Below are 24841 nucleotides of genomic sequence, written 5' to 3'. Positions count from 1 at the left end.
TGCTTAAATGGCTTACACACAATCTTCTGCTTTTTTGTTTTGGTTTGGGTTTTTTTTGTTGGTGTTTTTTTTTGGTTTTTTTTTGTTTATAGATAATACATTTATCACTGAATAAAAAATTCACATGGGTACAAGGTACATACTTCTTATGTGAACAGCTCTGGCTATACAGTGCACTTGAGTAGTCTGAGGAACAGGAGAGACAGTGCAGAAACCCCAGCACTTGCTTCTTGGAGCATATGGTGCTTCTGGTCTGCAGGACGTGTATCTGTAAGAACTGAGCTACAAAATGTAGCCAGTAATTCCGCATATGCTGGTGCTTATGAGTCCTTGCAGTGGTTAGAGATGGCATAATTGGCTACAGGAAGTATAACCCTCTGTCTTGTAAAGAAAGGAAAAAAATCCGTTATGCTTAACAAGCTTTAAATCTTTTATTTCAAGTTGTAGCTGCTACATTATCTGAGTGCATGCAGCCACTGAAACCATAGAGAGCACACCGAGTAAAATATCCAGTGTGGGGAAAACATGGCAAGATGCGGATGTGGTCTTCAAGCTCCAAACTTGGCAAATTGTATTGCCCATAGCCTGTATGTTATAGTGCACTAACTGACAAAAAAAAAAAGCTTTTATCAATATTTGTGTGGTGTGGGAACCAAACAAACCAATTTTGCAATTTGTGACTGCTTAATTATGAGATTGGAGGCCAGGCCTGTTGCAGATAGCAAAACAATTTTAATTATGTCCCACAGTAAAAGGTTTAAAAGTCTTTTAAAAGGTTTTACAGCATTAAAAATGCACTTAATATTTTGTTTATTGCTGGACACAATGAATTACATTCTGCTTTGCATATCTTCTCAAACAGCAAAGTTTTGGACTGTTTGGGGGATACTTGGGCAGAGGAAAATATCCAGTTGCCCCCTGTGCATTTCATAGCAGCTCCCTGTCCCAAACCACATGTCTTCTCATGATTGTATTTTCTATAGGTAGTGGGAGTAATTTCTTTCACCTGCTGGCCAGGCTGCTGCTCCTGAACTATTTGCACATCCTCAGCAGTTTGACTGCCTGGGGAATTTGGAGGGGGGCAGGAGGAAGCAGGAGACAGTGGCTTTGCTTAGGCCACCACACTGATCAGAGGTGGGATCAGAAAGCACCATCTTGGAGCAGATCCTCCATCTAATTTCCATCTGGAGGCAGCTGACAGCCAGTTGCTGTTTTCTATCAGAGGTAGAAAGATGGGGTTTTATGTAACAGTTTTCTCAAGGTGATGTGCTACTTTTCCTTGAATAGCAGTTGTCTGTTCCTCTGGCAAAAGAGTAACTCCAGCTGCAGGCTGGGGTTTGTCTGTTGTAATGTATCTATGCTGTGAATCAGTCTCTGACTCTTTCTGGATTCATTTTGAATATATCAGAGTTTGGGATGGAGAAATCAGCCTTCTCAGTGTATTGGAGAGCTGAGCTGCATCCCCGTGGATCCATAGAGAAAAGGATTAAAGAAGGAAGCTTGGTGAAGTTTACAGGAAGGACAGATAAGATGCAGGCAAAGCTTTGTGTCACTGCCACTATGGCATCTGCTGACCCAAATGCCCACTGTCACACAAGGGAGCAAACTATTATTGGAGAGTAACCACTGATGTGATGTCATCCAATTAACTCTTGAATCACTGGTGCTGCCAGGGAGGTGGGGAGGTGAGATCTTTCTTCCTTGTGCTGCTGTTTTACACTCTTGCAATACATGACGAGAGAAAGCGATTAAATCAAATTTAGTCCCACAGCACATGTAAAGTATATGTTTTATACAGAAACGTGCACCATTGTGAATGCCATGTTCAAACTCTATGCTAAATTGTAAGGAGTGCTCCTATATGTGATAGACAGCACCAAGGGTCAAGTGTTTAAATAACAGTCTGCAGAAATATGATTTTAAGTTAACAGAGAAAATAATAATCTTATCAGTCCTGAAACTGAAGTAAAATTTCTATCAATAACCACCAAGAGACAGTTTTTCAACTGCAGTTAGGAAAAAATAAATTGGAGGCTGCCAACCTATAAATTCAGGGGCTCTGGATATTTTCTCCTTCATGGGGATGGCTTCCAGTGCTGGAGTGCCCAGCCAGAGTAAACACGCAGCCTTCATCCCACCTTCCCAGGTGATCCCATCTGCCCCACGGGGCTCCCAGTCCCTGAGCCAGTACAAACAACCTTTACTTCCAGTCCCGGCCCAACTCTGGATCAGGCAGCCACCAAGGGGAATTCTTAGGATATGCATCACTGAGCTGCCATAGTGATACTGCTCAGATTCAGGGGCCTCCCCCAGACCACTGTTAACCTTCTTTTCGTCACGTTTCAAAACTTCTGATCCAAAAATGCCCAAGAAATATTTTGAGAAAAGATCCCACTGCCCTCCTTAAAGAGCAGAGTCTCCAAGGCTGTGCTCACTGTTAGCTATGGTTTGCTATAAAATGCTCCACTATTTTCCCAGAGCTGGGTGCGGTGGAAATGAGCAATAATTAGGAGCAGGGCAGATGACCTTCTTTTGAACTTAGTGGTTCCTTTAAATTTTGATGAAAACTTATCTTTAACCTTTATCCCTAATTCTTCTTTTGGAGTTTTGAGCTTTTTTTTTTTTTTTATCCCTTGTCATTCTTTGCTGAGGGAGAAAGTACAAAATTGACTGAGAAAGGAATTTTATTCTGCAGCTTTTAAAGAGGGCAAGGGCATTGCAAGCAATGGAAATAAAAAAAAACCCAACAAAATGAAACTATAAAGAAGTGCTTGACAGTGTCTCTTCTGCACTTACTGGAATATGCTGCTCAAGCTAAAAGAGAGGGCAAGAGGTAATCTGCTCTGCTATTTGCTTTTAATATGATCATGTTTTTGGCTCCCACTACATCTAATGCTGCCTGTATCGTGCAAAAACACACCTCATTATCTCCTGGTAAATGTTGAGCTGCTGCAAAACCAATTGTAGTGGGTAGAATGCCTTGCAGGTCAGGGTGTATATGAAATATATAAGCCCAAAATATGTTTGCAATCAGTGACAATACTGCCTGCTAATGTGTTATTGCACCATTTGTCTTGTTCTTGGTCATAAATATTTTGTTTCTTAAGCTTTAAGGTAGCTCTATATCAGAGACTAAGTTTCACTTAACTGGTTTAGTCATTGTTGCTGTGACATTTATCTTGGATGCACCAACTTGTGTGTAGTCTGCTAAAATCAATACATAAAACATGTAAACTTAGTTGGAGAAGAGTGGGTGTCTTTTAAGCTTTTTTCATATGGTAAGTATAGGGGCTGATATGAAAATTGTGCAGCTAATTTAAACAAGGGTGAGGGAGAAATTAGATTTTGCTCTCTGAACCGCATTTTCAAGGAAAGAAAAGCTCCAGGTTCAATGCAGCATTCTCGGAGCATTGAACAAAATCAGTCTTTGTTCTTCAGTGAAACTTATCTGTGGAGGAGCTGCATAACTTCCTGTGAAATCCAGCCCTGCAGATGTGCTGTGCTTGCCGTGCCTCTGCTTTTGCTTCCTTTGGTCAAGGAGTCAAGAATGGACACTTTGTGCTGGAGTGAAAATGATGCTGCCTGGTTTGCCCTCTGCTGAGCTGGAGCCCTGCTCACCAAAGGGACATGACTTCCTGCCAGTTACTCTGCTGTTTGTTTATTTGTCAAGTGGAATGGGATAGCCCTCAGTGAAACCAAAGCCTCTGTCCTCCAAACCTTGCAAAAAGAGGCAGCAGGTTCTCCAGCAAGTGCAAACAACCTGAACTGATGCTGCAAATGCATAAATGTAGGCAATAAGCAAGTGGAGAGAGTGGATGTGGTAGACAATAATTAAATAGTTTAGCTCTAACAAGCATATGACCAGAGTTCAGGAGGTAGCTGATCCACTTTACCGAGTCAGAATATAAGAAAGTGAATTGTAGCAAATTAAGACTTTAAGTGGTTGGGCTATAAACCAGAATAGAAATTGATTTTCTAATAGTCTTGCATACTCCAAATATCCTTAAGTGCTTTATGTTCTAAATAGAGTAAATGCATAGCAAAATGAATTGCCTATTATGCACCAAATAGTACATTTGTTATTAAATCCTAGAAGAAGACATATTTTATCAGTATCTTTTCTGTAGGGATTTATTTAGCATAAAATTTATTTTCTAGAATGAAATGGTCCAGAAACTAAATCCCCATTCATGGCCCCTATGTGTGTTAGGTGCAGTAGAAATAGAGTTAATAAGATCCCTGCTCCAAATAATGTGGCGTGTTAGAAGGCAAAAAGCACAGGGGTTAGTGAACTCATCTGGCTTTCTCTATTTGTCTCTATATGTCTTTCTATTATATTGTCCCAGCTAAGTGGGATGAATCAAGCATTTTCTGACTTGTAGGTTGCCACAGAAGTGGGTGTGGGAATGACCAGAGAACTCCAGTGGGACAGAGCAAAGGAGTTACAGAATGAAAGTGGGAGGAAAGAGAAACCAGAAATACATTGAGAATGAAAAGAGGCCAGAGTTGTGGAGCAAGAGAGGTCTGAGCAGAAGCTTGGCTATGTGGAGAGATGGGAATACCTATGGGATAAGCTTGTGTTGCTGCTGAGTGCAGCTAAGACTGCTGAGCAAGGTGATCTAGACTGGGGAAACTGATGACTGCAGGTCTGGGAAATAATGAAGTGCAGAAAGAGTAGGACAAGGCGACAGAGGTGAGAGGACGGGACTTGCAATGTGTCCCATCCCCAGGGAGGATGGAAACATGCGACTGCTGTCAGGGAGATACTGGCAGAGGTATGAGTGGAGAATATGAGTGCAGAGCCACTGGGTTCCTGTGGAGCTGTCGGAATAATGCAATCTGATGAGACACTGAAGGGGACAGGGTCTAGTTTCCTTAATTTTTTTACTTGGTTTAAATGAATATAAAAGCGGTTATAGTGATGTATGTTCACAGTCTGTGCAAGGATTTTGCATTGTTCATACATAATACTTGCCCATTTTCTCTGATTTTACATTGGTCCAGGCAGCTTTCCCAGTAATGTACTCCTGGCTCATATTTGTGGTGTGACATTTTTGATAAGTATTGTCTGGGTTAATCCACTGTGGAATAATGGTTTGGATGATGCACCAGAGCCCTGGTTTCCCAACACAAATAAGCTGTGTTGAATGTTGTTTCCCTTTAGGAAGGTGATCACCATATTCTGTGGTGAAGCAATTACAAGGAGGAACCTGATTCTGTGTTTATTTTAAAGAAAAAATGAGATATTTTAGGCAAAGTACCATCCATTCCTGGATGGTACTGGAGGGGGTTGGGGGTGTGCATAAAGGTGCTGAGTTCTCTTGCCCCGCTGTGTTTCTGCTTCATTTGGAACATATTCAAGTACTGTGGGTTTGGAAGCCCAACTCAGTATGAGGTTTACATAAAATGCTGAATAAAAAGGGGAGTATGTACCTTCCAAGAACATGCAAACCATATTTGTACCCCTGTATTCCCTTCTTAGCAAACAGTTTTTTAGTCTTGTTATTCTTGATAAGCTGAGCCTGTGTGCAAAGTTTAGGGCCTGTGAAATATGCTCTTACCCACTACATGGAGCTGTTTGTCTGCATTGCCTCATGCAAACAAGAACTTTTTTCTTCTGCTTCCTATTGATCCCAGTAGGTGAAGGAAGAAACACCTGATTTATTAGTCATTGGTCCCCTTCCCTGAGGACTCAGCACCTGAAATAAATTGAATGGGGTTAAGAATGTACTTAGACCCAGACACAATTTTTTGTGTGCCTTGTCTTTACAATAAGAAAAAAACTCAGAAGCAAATCCAAAGTGTCATTAGAGTCATGCTATAAATAAACAAAATGCTGCACAGATAAGAGAATACCACATTTTCCATCTTGGAAATAGCTTACAAGCCATTAGGTGCAGGATAAGATATAAACCCACAGATTTAGAAAGGAAAAATAAAGTCAGATAAGTGCCAAGGAGCAGAACGAAAAAGCAATCTGTGACTGTGATGTTTGGATTTTCCGTCCTGACATGAAACTATTCCCTCTAGAAACATGAGGAGACATCAGTATTACTTGGTAAGATGCTGTGCCTTGTTCTGTCTGCCTTTGAAAAGCATTCTTAAGGAGCAGGAAGCTGACCTTGGCTGATCTGATGGAGTTTCTCCCTCGATGGGGGAGCCCCAGTGGCAATTCTGGGTCCTCTGTTTCTCTCCAGGACCAGCAGGTGTCAGGAGACTGGGTGGGAAGCACTAGAGCATCCTGTATTTGGTGCATCCCACGGCCTGATGCATATCTATGGAGCCAGATATTACAAAGAACAGCTCCTTCTGCACCCCAGACATCTCAGGAATCAGGGAGGTGTAACACATTATTTCTGTGCTTTTCCTTTTTTTTTTTTTTTTTTTTTTTGCTATTTTGCAGCACACAGCAGTCAAAGCAACTCACCCTGTCTGGGCTGTCTGCAGCCCAGAAGATAAGAGAGCAAACACCTCCCATAGTGACAGGGACTCGTTCCAACCATTTGTTTTGAGTTGAACGGTAGAGCTTGGAAAACATCTTTTCCATTCATAAAAAGGAAAAAAAACTACTCTTGATACTTTCTAATGCCATCCTCTGGAGGCTTGAGGGCCATGTGTCTCACACCCTTACTTTGTAGGTCTTGCTTTTATAGACTTTGTTTTTCACTTCCAGAGATTTATTATCCCAGTGCAGAAACAGTCTGGCTATGCCTCGGCAGTGGAAATGTAGCCATCTATTTGCTAAGAACAAGCTTGTGGTTTACCAGAATATTTCTGTTTCCTTCTGAGGTTTCCAGCTAATGAAGGGGAATTTATCCAGTACATTTATTGACATTAAAATAAGAGTTGCAGTCCATAAATAATCCCATTGTTGTTTTAGTTTGGAGTTTAAAACATTTTGTCAGCAGCATCGTCGTCCACTGTGACTCAGCTTGTGTTTGTGCTCCTAGTATTAGAGCTGGTGACACAGACACACATTCCAGCTGTTCCCACCAGGAAGGCTTCAAAGTACGTTTTGAAATCAGTCCTGAGCTTTTTAGCACTGAGCACATTTGATCCCAAGCACGGAGACAAGTTCACAGCTATTCCTCAAGCTACATCTCTGAAGATAAAAGCTCGGCCCCCAGACTAATTTCTGGGTTCATGCAAACTCCTGCCAGCACAGAGAAGCAAGAAATCCTGTAAGGGACAGGTGAGGTGCAAGGAAAAAGCCAACTCCTGTTTTACCCACTCCCAGGATTGCTCCTTGCCCTGAATCCCCTCTAAAGAAGCCTTGATAGACAGAAGTGTCATCTTCTTATTGGTGGATCCCTGCGTTAGGAAAAGATGGAGGTGTACCAGGGGACGCTCTGCAATCCCTGCATCCTTCTATTTCTGTGTCCTAGAACGTCAACCAGTTCTTTCATATCTGTCAGCCAGAGTCACGCTTTGCAAAAGAAAGCCCTTTAGTATGAGAAAAAGGTCAGGTCTTCAGAATTAAGGCAACAAAGAATTACATTTGTTATATTGCCTTGTTTTAATGGGAATGTCCAGTGGATACAAGAAAAAATATCAAAGAATTCCTACATAACATCCTCTTTGCTGGCAGTACACCATGTGTTGAATTAGACTTCATTTTCAAATATTTGAAGTAATCAATTTTCATAAATTCTAAACTCATGGCATATTTTCAACTTGATTAGTTGAAATTTTTCTGCCCTTCTTGGTGTGTTAATTTTTATTATCAGCTAAGATTTCTGTGGATTTTTAAAACCTGCTTTGAAAAATATAAAGAGCCACACTAGAAGAGACAGGTGCTACAGACTTCATTTCCACAGTTCCTTTGTCTCTATGACCAGTGAACTGAGGGGGGGGGGGCAAAGAGGGGGGAGGGTGGTGTTTAGAGTGATGTATTTTGAATAAACTACATCCAGAGTTTTCTCTTCTGTGATGTCCAGTCCCACAGATTACACAGGAGTGTAAATATGTCTTCATGGTCACAAAAGTGTTATCTTGCTCTTAAATATTCAGTAATCCAGAGTCACTTCAACAGATTATGCCTGACTTGCTTGTAAAATTTGCTTACACAGGGCTCAGCCCTGCCAAAGCACTTCTCTAGGTATTTACCTGCGGTGCTCAGCCTGCTGGCTGCCAGTCAGCTGGTATTAGCAGGAGGACAAGTGTGACACTCAAGAGATGAAGGAAAGAAATAGGCAGGTATTTAAATAGATGTATGAGCCAGCAAACAGGAGTGGTTTTAATATTAGTAGCATTTTAATCTTGTTCTCTAAACAAAAGAGGATTTACTTATTCATGGCTCAAGAATTACAAATTAATGTGTGGAACTGGAGTTAGAACTGAGGGCACTGGAAATTCCTATGATTCAGTGTATTTATTGTTTTAATTGTTCATATTTCCTTTGCTTTGAGGGATTTGGTCTTTGAGAGTAATATGATGGTCACTGCCACATCTGTCTTGGATTCACTATTCCTTAAGAATAGCCCTAAGCAGAGAGTGTTACAGAAGTCTCTCATTAGGAAGGAGTAGTCTCAGTCTTTTATGTAGCTGTAGATGATAAAAGGCACTGATTTAGCACTGCTGCCTGAAAGTCCACCAGCACTGCTGAACTCAGTAGGTCTCGTGCAAGAAAGCCATTTCCAGAGAGACTTTGAGGACTGGTCTGTCCCTCCTGGTTAACAATAAAATCTTTTTTCCCCACTGTGAGCCACTTGTAGTAAATCCTTACCCAAACATTGAAGAATAAGTAAAAATCAAAAGGATAAGTTCAGAGATTAGTTTCCTACAGCGTGTTAGGCTGCAATCTTTGAATCCAAAAGTAGTCCTGTGGCATTACCTACAAACTGGAAAGTGAGACTTACCTGTGCCTGCACAAATAGTTGTGGGCTCAGTAAGCACCCGCACTCAGCATCCTGTGTCTGACAAACTTAACAATAGAAATGTGCAGAGCTTCTGAATTCTCACCTGCTGGCCTCTCTCTCTTCCCACTCCCTGTGGATCTCAAATATTAAAGCTGGCTGGAGCCATTCCCTCAGTTTCCATTTGTGTTCTTTGGGTCCTTCTGCAACCCTCTCTTCCTGACCTACATGGAAGCAAGCTTGCATGGAGAAATCCAGAAGAGTCGTTTCTCACAGCACCAGAAAGCCTGAAATATATTTTACTTAGGGCAAAACAGGGCATCCTAAAGATGAGCAACATGTGCAGCTATAGCAGATGTTTCTGTATACACAGAAAATTTGGAATGAGGTTATATTTGTGTTAATATCAGCTTAGCCATAGCTCAAATAACATCCTGGAACAGAGATAATCAGTGTCCAGTTGCACCTCTGAAGATACAAAGAAAAAATAAAACCCAAAGAAGGAGCTCATCTCAAAATTAGGTTTCAGGTGACTCAACAGTTGCATTTTATGTGTGACATCATCCATCCACGGCAATAGTTTTAGACCTGTAAAAACAGATTGAAAGGGACTAAGAAAATGAATGGAACAAGCTATTCTGGATTTTCGTTTAGGATGGTGTTACTTTTGAAAGAATAAATCCTTTAGGGATGGGATAGTGAATCATTATGGCAATATTCAGCAATTGTACCCTCTCTAAGCAAAGACTTAAATATTGACTCACCTCTGGTATGTCAGGGATCTTTTGCCTGATGATAACTTACTTCCTTAATTATCTACAATTGATTTGCATAAGACTCATATTGACACTATTATATGACATGAAAACAATCAAACATTGTTAATTTAAAAAATTTTTGTATCAGCCAAACTTAAACCAACTGGATTATATAGAATTCAATAGAAAAACAAAAATTCTGTCTTCCTGAGTAAGACTTTTTCCAATTGGCTGGCACACGGAACGAGTTCATCATATAGATGCCAATTTACAAATATGTCCAATAATAGTAGAGGGAGCAACTGTTCCACAGCTCTGCCAGTGTTCATCAGACACAGTGACAGTAGGCACATCATTAATCTCATGGTATATTAGAAATAAAGTCACCGGAATGGAATGGTGTCAAAGGATAAATGTTTCCCCCTTTGAAAATAAACTTCTCAGTTTCACCTCATTGTGTTGCCTTTTTTTTTCCTTTCCCCTCCCCCTTTCCACCGGTCCTCCTGTAAATCCTTTGGTTTCACCTGGCATTTAGGTAACAGTAGGAGACCAATATCCTGTGTCAGAGCTCATTCTACAGTTATCAGTTTAGCATACCCTTAAATCCCCGTGATTGCTGTGCCAAGACCAATCCTTCCGCTGCGAGGTTAAACATATGCATTACATATTGAAACAATGTAAGTAGCATGTAATTAGCGCTGTTTATGCATTCGCACTTTAAATTATACTTCTAAACCTATGATGTTTTTCAAGGCACTTCATGTTAGAGAGACTTAAATGAGCATTCATCTTGTCATTTTTAACTTTATTCATAAATAACCCTCTAAATATATTTGAATGGTTTATTACATTAGAGCCCATGAACTGACATACACATTCTTCCCTTAGAGAATATAGTTCTTAATAAAACATCCTTTAAAATTATAAAACCTGTGAACATGGCAATTAAATTTACAAACAGTGTCATCAACAACTTTGACAAAAGATGTTTGAAGAGGGGGGAGTGTTGGGGGACCTTTTTTCTGTCCTTTTTTTTCTTTTTTTTTCCCTTCCTTTTTTTTCCCCTTTTTTTAAAGCCTTGTTCCATAAGGATTATAGCTCCCCCGCTGTTTGGAAAAGATAATTTCACTTGTAACACTAATAACTTGAGCAGGGAGAAGGCTGGCTGGGTGAATGGAATGCACTTCACTGCACATCTTGGCTTCGCTAGAAATCAGAAACAGATGGTCCTTGCGGCTGGCTTCCCACTCGGGCCCGCTCAGTGCCAGCCTGTGGTCGTTGGCTGGTTGCTGCTGGCACTGTGTGACTTGAACATAGTAGGACAGTGGCAAAAGAAATCAAATCTTTTTCATTGAGCACCAAACTGTAATGAAATTTGACAGATCTGACATTCTATACCCAACATCTAGTTAGAATATATTAACCTTTTAGTTTTCTTGAGCTCCTCTCCTACTAGTTATGAATCTCCTTATTAAGGGTCTGCAGTGGCTCTGGAGATGGCAGGCAAGCAGTATCTTCTGCGTGCCCTCTAATGCTGGAACTCAAATACATAATTCAAGTAGTAAAGTAAGAGTGGGGCTTTAAACTCCTCCCAAATTCTTCTACAAAAACCCCCTGTGCTAGTAATAGAAAGAGTGGTTAGGCCCTTTTGTTAGTATTTGATTCTAGGAAGAAAAAAAGAAAATCATAGTAAGGTGATATTCCACCCCTGTGTACTCAGTGTTTTCTGTGTATGTTTTGTATCCCCACCCCACTGGGGCAATGCTACATTTGATCCTGCTGCATCCAAACTGACTTTGTGATTTCAAAGAATACTTTTATCTATAATTCTATGAATTTGCATTTACTTAGATGGTACAGATTGGTCCAGGGCAGGATTCCTCCTTTCCCTCTAAGGGCTTCTCTCAATATATCTGCTTGATTCTGGCTTTTTTTTTAGACCCTGCTCAGTCCTTCTCGAGGTCATGTTGGCTGTCACACAGGCCTTGAGCCAGCCAAGCTCATGCTCCTGGGGGACAGGGACCTCTCATGGGTGAAGAGCATGTTGAAATGTTGTACCGAGTTATGGTCACGGATTAGGAAATGGTTATATTTAGACTTAAAAATAAATCTGGTTTATGTTCCTTTGCATTTTGGGTTGTTAGAGAGGAATTTTTACTTATTTTTTAAAAATGTTTGTATGTGTCATTCCTTCGCCTTCACTCCTTTCATCTGTTCCTCCTGTTTCTTTCAGACATGAAGTCACAGCACTGTCTGTGATGTCAGTGTGTTTCCATATTGACAGACCGTTCTGTCAGAAACAAGATCTTGATGCTTGTTTCAGATGAGAGAAAAGGGGAATACAGATGGTAGGAAGAAAATCAGAGGAGTGAGAGGGGAGCAGGGAGAAACACACACAACAGAGCTACAGGGGGAAATGCAGAGTCCAAACCCAACTTTTCCTCCAGAGGGCAAAGGACTACTTTCCCTGGGTTCAGGAAGATCATCCAAAATGTGTGTGTAACATTAAGCAACCAGTAGAAGCTTTACCATTGCACTCGTTTTGGCTCCGGGAGTCCTTGAAGGTGCAGTAGCAGCGGTCACATGCTGCTTCCCTCCTTGTTTACGCCTTCAGCAACAGCAGATCCTCTTGATTGAAGCCAGGATTATAGGATTTCCAAAAGCTAGAACATACTCGTTGTCAGCAACTTTGCATGAATTCAGTGGCTGCCCAAAAATCAACTGCCTGCTCTCACGTGGCACTTGAACTAATTGTCACTGTTCGCGATAAGGAAATCCTCCTCGTAACTCATCGAAGTTGAGGCTTCCCAGGGAAAACGCCTCCGAAATTAGGAACAGACCTAAATCACACTGTTGCAATGAGCTGAAAAGGTTCTCAGCAATTGCAACTGGAGTAACAGGGGGAGGCAAAGGGAATGAAGAGAGGGTTAATGATCTATGGGTAATGTGCAAGTAATAGATAATCTAAAAACGAGGTCTAAGATCTTAAAGATGTGTCTGGCACTGGGAGCTGCCCGCAGCTCTACCGCGTTTCTTTTACCAACGTGAACAGTACAAGCCAACATTTGGAGAAACCACCCACTATGCCAACATTTCTAATGCTCTCATGCATTCAGTTTCTGGTAGACTGTAAAATGCCAGCTCGATACAGTCGTCTGAATTAACATACTTTATTAGCCTTTTTTTAGCATTCTTTCCTGGTTCCTTACACTTGATAGGAACAATACCCCCATCCAAACTAGCGGCTGAGGGAACATAGAGGGGCCTGCTCGCGCTGTGTGAGCTGCAGCAGGTAACTCTGCTCAACAATTAGGAAAACTATTTGTGGGTAGTTGGCTATTTCTCCAGTAGGAAGTCAGAAAGAAATTGGCAAGTGCTTCAACCCATTGCTTGAGGCCTCAGGCTGTCAGAAAACAAATCTCCTGTAGCCCACAAGCATATACACCTAACTTATTTCCAACTTGAAATACCACTCTATACTGCAAGCATTTTTATTTTGCAGCTGTGTCTGCACAAATGTCAATGCCACACGAAGGCTTTTTCTTTCTTTGGAACAGATCTGATTTAGAAGCAAATATCTTTGTTGGTTATTAGTCTTTGGAAGGCATCATTTTGTCCCAGTACTATTCACAGGGAGTGTTGTGCAGAATGCTGATTGACAAGAGTTAAATTCAAAACATGTAGCCATTTTCTGGTGTGTGGTTTTTTTCCTGATTGAAGGAAAACTACTTAGATGTTTGTTTCCAAAACGGCATCTGTCAGCAATCAAAGGGGAAAAATTGCATAAAACAAATGCAATTGTTTGGAGTAGCATTTCCTGGATCATGTTAAATGCTTGATTTGCTCCCTATTATGCTCACCAAATAATTTTATTTTCCACAATAATTGCAATATTTAACATGTTGTATTTAATCTTGTTTTAATGCTATTAACAACAGCCGCTTATGAAAGGAATAATTGCTCTATGGGTAAGAACCCACCATCCCCAGCATCAGAAAGAACAATGGCAAAGTTAACTGCACCTAATTGTTCTGAATTTAAAATGCTGTTAACCGACAGCACTCCTCATTTCTTTGCACATAACCACTCCACTGTCAGGAAGGAAATGGTTTCATGCTTCTGTCATTCATAATCTAAAAAGTGTATGTTCTAAAAAAAAATTTAGTTGGTGGGTTTATAATTAATATTGGGAGGTAAAATCATATGTTGGTATAGGAAGAAGTGGTTAATACAGCAATCCAGAGAAAGTTTGTCAGTAGATCTCCAACTACATCAGGTGCTAAAACCCATATAGAATACAGATTTATCAGAACTTGCCTGGAATGACATGCAGCACAACTGGGTATGAAATACTAAATAAATAATAAGCAGGGTGAGTAAGATGATGGGTTTGAGAGGTATGAGCAGAGAGAGCAGCATAAAATTGAATCTGACACCAATTCAAGGGCTGATTATTACTAAGCATTTTGCTTTATATTTTGTGTGATTATTTGGAGGGAGGTTTTTTTCAATAAACAATGAGACACTGAAAGGACAGGTAGTGTTAGCAAACCTGCAGTAACAGAAGATAATAAATACTTTGGCCAGCCAGAGCAAGGACAGTTCCTGGCACAGTGTCCATCTTTTTTTTTTTTTTCTGGACTTGAAATAAAACTTAACACTTCCCATGCTAGTCAAACCCTTTCCTGTAAACAGCAGTGGGATTGTACCTGCTATCTGGAGCTAATAGTGCAAACTGGGATGCTCTAGTAGCATAGATCATTCACTGATGTGTAGTCCAAACAGATTGTAAGACTGGGGCAAAAAAAAAAAAAACCCCCGAACCCTGCATGTTACACTAGCAGTTCGTGCTTACACTAAATCATTTGCTTATCATCTCACACATCACAGAAATGCAAGGGTATTATCAAAGCTCAGTGAAAGTTAGTTCTGTCCTGTACTGAATGGCAGTTCTGTAATCTGTGCAGCCCGGAATTACGATTTTGCTGTAGCCAAATAGTTAAACAGTTAATACACAAAATAATCCAAACAAGAATTGTGCACCCACGAGCTCCCCTTTCTGATACAAACAGAAACAGATATTGTTTAAGATTGAGTGGATGTTTTTAATGCATTTTCCTCTTGTGTCCAAATCACAAAAAGATTTGCAGAGTGTAGCTGTTTCTGAGTGAGCAAGTTATATCAGCCATAGCTCCATAGCCCTAAGAAATATTCCTGGCGAGAGTCAGTTTGCCAGTTCAGAAGTTCATTTTCCCGAGCACTTGAGGAAAGGCACTACTGTATAGGCTGGAGTGCCCTGTCAGGGAGCGTGGTGGTCACAGCCGAGCAACCGTCGCTCCGTGTGACACAGCGGGGTGATTTAAATGGAAAGCATTCACTGCCTGCTTAATAGTCAGCTGTCATAAAAGTAATACTTCAGTTGGGTTTACAGTGCACCAGAAGAAGTGGGGAAAATGAGATGAGAAAATCTATGATTATCTCTGACTTTGCTAGGCAGGAAAAGATTTTAATATTAGACAGTAACAGGATTTCATAACTTTTCAAAGCGGTTTGTTTTGGAGCTGTCTTTTCCCAAGTTATCTGTCAATTCCTCACGTAAATTTTTAGCGTGGCAGAGAAGTTTTGCAGGAGGGAGAAACAGACCTCTGTGAGTTTGGTGGTTGTCACCTGATGGGATTAAGAAATGCAACGTTAAAAGACATGTTTAAAAAAATATGGTAGCAAAATGATATTTTACAAATATATAAAAAGGGAATTCTTCAGTTCTTAGGGGGCACTTTGAACCTTCATATGAACAGTTATTCAGTTAAACAATATGATCTGATATCTAAAATCAAGAAGGAATAAAAAGCCAAAACTTGAGCATCTCAAAAAAAAGATGAAAGATCATTTGTTTCCTTCAGAAAGCGTCTGTCACTGGATTGAGCAATTAACTTGGACAGTTTATACTTTTGTTTTGCCTTTCACTGCTTAAATTACTATATGCAAAATTACGAAAGAAAGAAAGACGCGATCTTTCTTTTTTTGCTCAGTTTTTTCCCCCCCAGTCACGTACATGAGAAAAGTAGCTGCGATAAACAGATACTGAATCAGACTGAAAGTCTTTTAAAAAAAAAAAAAAAACACCCAAAACATTGCATGATAGTCTCTAAGCAGTTCCATCTGTCAAGCAGAAATTTTAGGCTAATAGCCTGTGGCGATCTCCCTCCACAGTCCACTACCTGCCTTTGTCCTATTAAATCTCTTTATTCTTCTTAAAAAAGAAAAAAGAGGAAAGGAAAGAAAAACCTTGCAGACCAAAATCATCTGAGTGATGAAGCCCTAATTTTGACCGCCTCTCTTTGATGTTGAGCAGTGGGTTCTTATTTAAAAAAAAAAGAGTGAGTGAGAGAGGGGGAGAGAGAGGGAGAGAGAGAGAGAGAGAGAGAGGAGAAGACAGTGCTAGGAGCAGATGACTTTTCATCTCCACTTCACCTTGCCACTGGGTCTGTGAGAGATTGGTTCATTGTCAAGGAGATTTTTTTTTTTTACCCATGATTCCATATGGTATGGACCGGGCTACATGTTGCCCAACATGCCAGTGCAAATGTTTTCTCAATTAGGTGTCTTATCTCCCGTGAGTTAGCATCAGATGAAGCTTGCTGACAGCATAATGGCAGGGAAAACCTCCGACGGCTCCATCAAATGGCAGCTCTGCTACGACATCTCGGCCAGAACTTGGTGGATGGTGAGTTGGCAGCAGGGCTGCTTTTTTTTTTCTCCCTTTTCTACTTTCCCTCCCTCTTTGACAAAATGTCCCAGACCTCACATTTATCAAATTAACATTTGATTTTTTTCACACTCCTCAGTAGAGCAGCCTCACACTTGTCCCACTTGTGTGCTTTCCCCTGTGTAACAGGAGACCGTTAATGTGCACTACAGTTTCCAGAGGGAAGCTTTTTCAATTCTCCTTAAGGGAAAAAAAAAAAAAAAGTATGCAAAGAAGTAGTTTGAAAAAGCCTTGTTGTGCAGAGTAACTTGTCTCAGTCGGCTGCCTAGCGCTCAGTTTGTTTTATTTTATCTGCTGCTTTCCAGCGTCCGTGTGCGCGTGCATTTTTTACCATGTAGTATTTTGTAAAGAGGGAAGGTGGAAAGTTCAGTCCGTTACAAAGCGAGTTGATCCCTGAAAAAGCCTGGAACGGTGCGGTCGTGGCGTGGTGTAAAATCATCACGTGTGAGAGGAGCGCGGTTTGCGAGGTGCTGCCTTTCATCCGAGACCCCGATCTAACTTTTCCCTCCGCTTGTTTGCGTTAGAACAGGTTCCCGGGCTGTGCTGACCTGGAGCCATGTGTTACAGATCCCACATAGTCTGGCTCTAGCTGCTTTTAGGCACAATTAAAGTTTCAATAAAGTCCCATCGTGCTCCGTAGAACGAGTTAACTAGCATGTCATGGTCAGCCGGGCCAGACAACCTTTGACATCTTGAATCTATAAGAGGTATAGTGAGTTAGGAGGATGCACAATAGCCCATTGTAGCAGAAGATGCAAGTCCTGTTGTGAGGAAGAGAGTCCTCAAATCATTACTGCCCTCGTTAGCGTGTTGTCCGTTAGGGATTAATTCGTTAGAAGTGCATTTTTAGTTTTCTGTAATTATTATTCTTGTGGCAAGCGTGAATTCTTCCAGTGAGAGGAAAAGTTTGCTGCCAGGACAATGAATGTATTATCCGCTCCTAACTGGACCGTGAACCTCAGCTCATTTCACATAGATATCAGTTAAAAAAGGGCTGGCGAGTGGAATTACAAAACAAGGCATGATCACTTTCATTGTATGATACGCTGAAACAAGTCGGGGGCTTTCCCTCCCCCTCGCCGCCCCGGACCAATTTTGGTATCATTTGGAAAGTTTAAGACCTCAGAGGACTTGAAAGACTTTTAAAAGTGAGATCCGGAAGGTTTTTATTCTGCAGCTTGGTGGTGGCCATTGTGTATATCATGTGGCTTGTATTTAAAGGTGTTTGGGCTCGGGGTTTTCAGTTTTGTTTTGTCTAAACTCTTAATTTTTTAAGCATCTATTAGAGGTTTGCCAGCGGTTGCCAGTGAAATGTAACATGCAGCGTTTGGTTAATGGGAATAGGGAAGGCTAACCACTTCACTTATAGTACTGATTTTCCAATTAGAGTTTCTGCCAGGAGAAGTTGGAGGGGGAAGGGGTATTTGCATGCACATAAACTGTTGATTATTCATGTGACTTTTTTTAGATTGTTAAACCCCTGTAAATAAGGCTATTGATTTTTACTTATCGTTTTCAAAGCAAAGTTTTTCAAGTACCTGTTTTAGCCACAAGATTTATATCATGCTGTGATTTTGCCTTATTCCAAGCCATTTGTATATTTTATTACCACTCCTCTTTTATTGTCTATCGGCTGCTTTTATGATGAGGTATGTCCGTGTTTATTATTTAATAAGCATCCTCAAATGTTACTAGGCAGTTATTAGCACTCTAGAGAAAGTGTCCAAGGAAGTTTCATTTCAGTCACATCTATTTCACAGATGTTTTAGTGTTGTGAATATAATATGTAAAAATCCTGGAAACATTTAGTAATGCACTTGCCTAAAAATAAACAGTTTTATAACCACACATGCTGTTGTTTAGATTAAACATTGCAGAAAGTTCTCCTTAAACTTGAACATCACACCATTTATTTTCTAACAGGAAAAAAAAAATTACTAAAATAGCCTTTTTTTTGTACAAGTTGTGGTAGATAAGAGACGTTATTTTTAGCTGAAATGAATAATTCAAGATCTTTACAATAGACGTGTTAATTGCAAATAATTTTCATACAAAGTTTCAATTATTGATGGAGTATTAAGCAGTTTTTCATACATTATGAATCTAAAGCACACAACAAAAATAGATTTTTTTTTTTACCCCCCCAAACCTCATCCCATTTGCCACATTCTTTTCATCAAAAGTAAGCTAGAGAGCAGATTTTAATGTTTTAAAGACAAATAAAGCTTTGAAAATTACCTCATGCATCGTCTGGCTGCACAAAATCTCAGCTGCACAGTGCTAAACTTCGGTTTGGTACTGCCAGCATACAAAGAGATGAGTGAATACCCCTTGCACCCATATGGACTCAGCTGCCAGCACTGGGATATGCAATTTTGCTTTTTAATGAATCGTAAACAATTTGTGTGTCAAACGAGGGAGTTTGTTTTCTTTCTGGAGCAGGTTCTAAATCCATTTGAAGCTATAGCTGTGTACTGTACTGGAGTATTATGCCCAAATTTAAAGGTTCTGTGTCACTGGGATGAAAAGACCTGTTATAATGAAAGAAACGGCTTTATAAAAGGCTGGGTGTAGTAATCTCTCTCTCTTTCTTTCTTTCTTTCCCTCTCTCTGTCTCTCAACCTCACACTCTCCCTCTTTCACCCTAGTCTATAGCATGTTTATAGCCAGCTCTGGAGATAATGGAGATTGGTTGATTGCATGATTAGTAAAATGAATGGATTTTAGTATTGGGCAAAGCAGCTTGCAATTTTGAAAGGTGGCTTTAAAATACAGAGTTCTAATTTTGACCTTATTTTCTTTCATAGATAATCTTTATTAATGCTCCTTTAATTCATTTTTCCTCATCACAGCTAGTTTTTCTCCCCAGCCATCTGATGGAATGGCTAATATATTTTATCTTACTTGCCAAAATAGCAAGAGGTCAAAGTAAAAGAAAAAATGTTATTTCTCTTTCTTGTAGACAGTTGTAAATGTTTCAAACTACTTCAGCAGAATCCACAGGATTTGTACATTTCAGCAGTAATTTCATTTGTCTCCGCTGTTTTAAGGCACTCTTACACCTAATCTACTTTTTTTTATGCTTTAATCAAGTAAATGCAGAAACAGTTATTTTGTCTATATTGTAATGTGACAGTTTAGCATAAAATTTCCCCCGAATGATGTAAATTTGTGTAAGAAGGAGTTATATTTATTTTTAAAATATATATATATAATAGCAAATAATTTAACTGATACAGGAGCCTGAAGATATGACATGCATTTGTTGGAAAAAGTATCATTATTTTGTTATCATTGGCACTTTCAATTCAAATTTGGTGCTGTCATAGAGACACTAAAGGGTTAGTCATAGAAAAGTTTCAGTACTCTGTCTTGCATTTGTAACAAATATGTGCAGCTGTGCTACTTTTATAAACATTTATTTCAAGCTGATTATTTTTTTTAAATTATTTGCTCTAGCAAGCCAGTATGATGTGATTATAATATGTTTAATAAGGGATTGTCTGCAAAATTCCTTTGCACGGGGTTATTGAAATAGATGTGCAGCAAAGGTATATGCTGGAGGAAAATCCTCCATGGCAAAACAAAACTCAAGACCCCAAATTGGGCCAAATTCTGCTCAAGGTTTATGCTGCCACCAGCCTGGAGTCGCTGTGTTGGGAGGAGCAGAGCGACTCCAGGTTTGCTCACCTGAGTAACTGAGAGCCAATCTGGACCCATAATTTGAGTTATCTCCAAACTGTTAAGTCCAAACAGTTTCAAACCCCCAAACTGTTCTCTTTGTGGAACATCTGAAGGGGGAAAAAAAGCCTCATTAATAAATAAGAAGCCATTTCAAATGAATCCTTATATGAGCAAACTGCTCTTATTGAACACGACAGTTAGAGCAGATCTTCCAGTCATTTCCAAAATAATTATTTTCTAATTTTACTATCCCACTCTCGATTCACAGTTTGGTGTAAATGCCTTTATTTTCTGTAGATGTCATGAGTAAAACCAGAATTTATTAAAAATAGTCAGACTAGACTTAAAATGGTCATTTAGTTCCTTTAAAGGTTTTTAACTCAACATCATTTTTTCACTGAAGCTCTTAGTGACTACTTTTCTTCCACACCCCTGTGCTCTGTTTTTTTAGAGGAATAGCTGGAATTGCTCAGGTAATTCATGCAATTAAAAAAAAAATATGAAAATGTCAGAATGTTGCTAGCATTTCCATCAATTAAGAATTAATAGAATCCTCACTATAAATCTCATCCCAAATGAAAATAAAAATGATGGCGCATCTAATAAATATTTAATTTCATCATATGGAAAGTTAATTGGCACTGCCAAAATACTCAAAAGTATTTTTTGTTTAAATCACTGAGCGTGTCTGTACACACTCTCAGTCCAAGTTTATCATGGTAATCCCTACATGCTGTTGAACCGTTCATGGCTTTGCTGATTTGTGCTTCTTACTTATGATTTATGGTATATCAAAAGGCATACATGTATTAATAATTATCCTGCTCCTGCCCCTATAAAAATAACAAAGTGTGAACAGTGTAACACTGCAGCATGGATTTCCTTTGTTTTATACAGTAACTCTTGTATGTTCATACGTTGCTCAGCTGCTGTATAAATATTTCTAATAAAATTATTCCTTCTCTGTCAGAGTTGCTAAATTCTCTGTATAGCTTAAACACTTCAGTGCACCATTATACATACTTTATATCGTCTTCATTTTCTATATGTGGCCTCCTCTTGCTTACAAGTATTTGTCCTAGTTGTTTTCTACTCTCCTTCCTTCACCTGTCCTGAATATTGCCATGAATGTTTCTAATTTAAAGCCAGAGGAGTCAGTGGCTGATTAGAAGACAGGAAATTGGAGGATTAAACTGTCTGGTTGAACTTCCTTTACTTATCAGTACTGTGTAACTCACACTAGGTTATAAACTCATTGGGACAATTTCTACAGTGTATCAGTACTTCTGTTTTCTTAGTCTTTATTTTCCTGGAGAAAGTACAGAAAATTGGGAAAATGGGTTGTTTGCAGGTAAAACCCAATACTTTTTAATAACACTGAAGCACTGGAAGTTTAAATTAAATTTGCACAAATGTCTTCAGGTATGAGAATTCATTCAATTTTAAGTCATGCAGGTCTATACCATAGATTTTAAATTCAGTATGTAAACAACCAAGCAACAGATACTTTCGGGGAGGGGGAGGGAAATGACATCGTTTTAGTAAGAGGAGAATGCGCCATGTTAACCCTTGTTCAACCCTCTTCCCCTCAGAAACTTTCACATCTGTTGTGACACGACGCTGTAGCTGTGGGACGGTCTGAGGAAAGGCTGGAGAGAAAAGCCTGTTTATCCAAAAAACCTTGTCTGGGCTCCCAGTGGTGCCCACTGAGCCAGGAGCTGGAGACGTGATGTCCTCACTCAGTGTTTGCCGGGAGGAGCACGTTGTGTAGGTAGCTGTGTCACCAGGTGGAGAGCGAGGAAGGGCACGACTTTGTCCCCTTAAGGGCCAGCTCATTCTTGCTGGTGATCCCCATGTCTTATTTCCACAGCTCATCATGCCCCTGGTTATGAAATCATTGTGAGAGTTGGAAAAGCCAGTAATAGCATGATCTGGAGGGTCTGTGTTGTGAAGGATGAACAGGAGAACTTGCAAGCTCAGTCCGTGCTGTACCTGAGATGTCTCTGTGCTACCACTCACCATCATTTAATTTTACACACTGGACTGAGATCTGAAAGTCTCAAAACTGTGTTGAAAACCAGAAAGGATAGACGCTACTTGAAAGGTTTAACATCTCTGTTACCGATCTGAACCCGGGGGCTGCCAGACTAATCATGTACTCCAGTTTAAACACCAGGAGTGGATCTTTAAATGAACTGGGATGCTTGCGATGGTTTCTGGCAGTCTGGCCTTCAAACATTTGGCAAGTTCCCCACTAATACTCGGAGTAATTGGAAACAAAGATGAAAATAAAAGAATATTCTGAAACTTTTTGCTGCAAAAGTCCCACTAGTTTCTGTACAAACAATCTGAAACTTTTTACAAATAAGGAAATAGATATTTGCTTTCCTTAACTTCATATGAGAGGAAAAAGGTAATGTTCTTGGTTTATTAAAAGGTTCCCATGCTTTAATCCCAGAGTGAAAAAAATCTCACTGTGCTGCTTGAAACATCCCGCTCCCTCAGGTGTGGTCACTCACACTGACTAATATTTAAAGATTATTTCAGGATGAATAGAGTTGTTTCTTCATTGATATTTGAAGAAAAATATTCTGGTTCATAACAGCATGGACTGATATTATCTTTGTTTTTTCCATAAGTGTCACTAGGAACCTCTTGCACAAGTGCTGCAGGTAATAATTACAGAGCTCATTTCAGGTGCTCGAACTCTTTGTACATGTTCAAACAAACACTTAGCGCATGGAATACGCTCATACTTCATCCACCCACAAAAAGCAGAGGCCCTGACATACTCCCAAGAAATTCAACTGATCTTGGAGCAGGAGAAGTCAGGCTGAGTGAGGATCAGGTGCTGCACAAACCTGCAATAGCTCTTTTACACAAAGGTTTTAGCCCTTACATTCACTGCAATGGAGATCTCTGGATCTATTTTCTGTAGAGGAGATTAATGAAGAGTAATTCTCAGTAAGATAAAAATCATTAGAACAGATTAAATAGATGTGTTGACTAGTGGAGTGAGATTCAAAATATTTTGCCTGTATAAGCGTATCTGTTGTTCTTTGGTGGTTTGTTTTTTTTTTCAGAGGCTGTGAAACGCAAAGTTAGCAATACAAGTAGGGATGGGTGGAAGTGTTGGATAGTACAGATGGCACTATAAGCTTGTAGGCTCTTACTACCCATAATTGCAATGCCCTTGCTTTCAAAGGAGTGCAGGTTGCCCTTGATGTACGCAAACAGCCATATTAATTTCACAACCCAATTGGAGTCGCACACGGATTGAGATTGTCAATAGGAGCAGTGTGGAAATTAAGAGCACAAACAGTGCTCTCAAATAGGCCTTTCTGCTTTAAACACGGCTAACTCAAAAGACAGAGGGCATACATGGTCACTGACAGGGTATTTCCATAACTGAGAGAGTCTGTGAGTAAATTAGAGGGGAGTTTTTCCATATATGTTTTTTAAATCCAGAATTCAATTAGTCTGGACCTGATTCAGCATGGAAATACACTGGTAAAGAAAATGTAAAGTAGAGCATGTCTTATTGGTTTATGTCAAGGGAATATAAAGAGTATTCCAAAGTGACCCAAGTTAACCTTTTGTGTTCAGTAAGAAAAGAAAAAATCTGTTTCATTTGATCATTCAGTCAATATTTATACTTACTTTCAGGAACAAATAGAGACAACGTGCGTGTGCACTTCTCTTTGCCGGGGTTTTTTTTACCAGAAATTTTCTTTTGTGATTTTATTTGAAAGAGTAGGTTAAGAAGAATGTGTTAAATGGGTTATTTAGGGCAGTGACTGAAAGGTGAATCACTAGGGTTTTATAAGAGCACAAACAGGATGAGTTTTCAAGGATTATAAGGAAACACAAGTAGAAGTCAACTTTATTCATGATCTGCTGCTAATGAGGACTTACAGTTTAGACAAATTAGGACTTGTTGCTTCCTCTCCTTTTACCTTGGTTTCTGAAGGAAATCAGCTCTCTGCCATGTGCATGGAAGAAAATTATCATAAGGCACTATTTAATACTCACAAGGGCTTCCCTCTTGTTCAAAAATCAATGAATAATTCTCAAAAAATTTTAAAGAAAATAGTAACTTCTTTTACAAATTATAACTGTCTCACCTGATTTTACAAGGTGCAACTTTTTCATTATGGAGATATGTAGATTTGTTGAAATTTGTTATTTTTCTATGGGCACCCTTTCTTTTTCTTCTTAATGAAGTTTTCTAAGTTTTCCACAGACAAATGGGAGAAATACCTTGCCAGGAAGTATGAGGGCATGTAGGAGGAGGACAGAGGCTTATAATGGTGGGAAACCCTCGATGAAGGCTTGGCTTCTGGCAAGCAGTGACTTTTGGTAATTTCTAACGTAAGTTTGTGTCAAGACCTGAAAGTGTAAAGAACAGAAGGGAAAGGATGGATCAAAGAGTGGGTGCTCAGTACCAGCGCTGTAAAGGAGACTGGAGGGAGGGCAGACTGTGATCTGAGAATGTTTCCTGGCTTTAGGAAGAGCAGTGGCCAAGAGATCACACCTGAGCAGAGGAAGTGAACCACAGGATGGGATTTTTTCTCTTTCTCCACTCACTCCTTGAAGTTTTTTTCCATTACTTAAAATGCCATTCAGTAATATATGGACTCCCAACTGCTCTGGTCCTCCAGTAACTGGACCACTGCACAGACAGCTTTGTGGTTTATTTTCCTCTCTTCAGATGCAGGGGTAGGGTTTGAATTGCAGAGCAGCTCCTCTTTGGCCCAAACTCTTCTGCACTGAGG

At 39.8% G+C, this 24841-nt stretch overlaps 1 protein-coding gene and 1 long non-coding RNA gene across 12 annotated transcripts in view; one reads left to right on the top strand and one right to left on the bottom strand.

Annotated features, from left to right (window-relative positions):
* Window positions 1-482: 482 nt before the first annotated feature.
* On the bottom strand, window positions 483-18904 carry LOC104695147. 2 transcript variants are annotated; one of them, XR_005602514.1, is made up of 4 exons: window positions 18621-18904; window positions 12143-12501; window positions 5562-9443; window positions 483-606 (listed from the first exon to the last, which is right to left on the bottom strand). It is a non-coding gene; the product is annotated as an uncharacterized LOC104695147 (long non-coding RNA). The 2 variants fall into 2 exon arrangements; XR_002047654.3 differs by having other exon boundaries at window positions 483-5699; window positions 8962-9443.
* The window catches only part of NFIA (nuclear factor I A), a 350499-nt gene continuing 341669 nt past the window's right edge, over window positions 16012-24841 (top strand). For all 10 annotated transcript variants that reach the window (XM_039556246.1, XM_039556247.1, XM_039556258.1 and 7 more), the window contains exon 1: window positions 16012-16340. In XM_039556246.1, the coding sequence (XP_039412180.1) occupies window positions 16245-16340 (96 nt within the window). In that variant the 5' untranslated portion in view covers window positions 16012-16244. The remainder of the gene's footprint in view (window positions 16341-24841) is intronic.

This window comes from Corvus cornix, chromosome 8, assembly GCF_000738735.6.
Source record: "Corvus cornix cornix isolate S_Up_H32 chromosome 8, ASM73873v5, whole genome shotgun sequence".
Lineage (NCBI taxonomy): Eukaryota > Metazoa > Chordata > Aves > Passeriformes > Corvidae > Corvus > Corvus cornix.
Note: the sequence above shows the minus strand (reverse complement) of the source record. Positions and strands in the feature narration are given on the sequence as shown.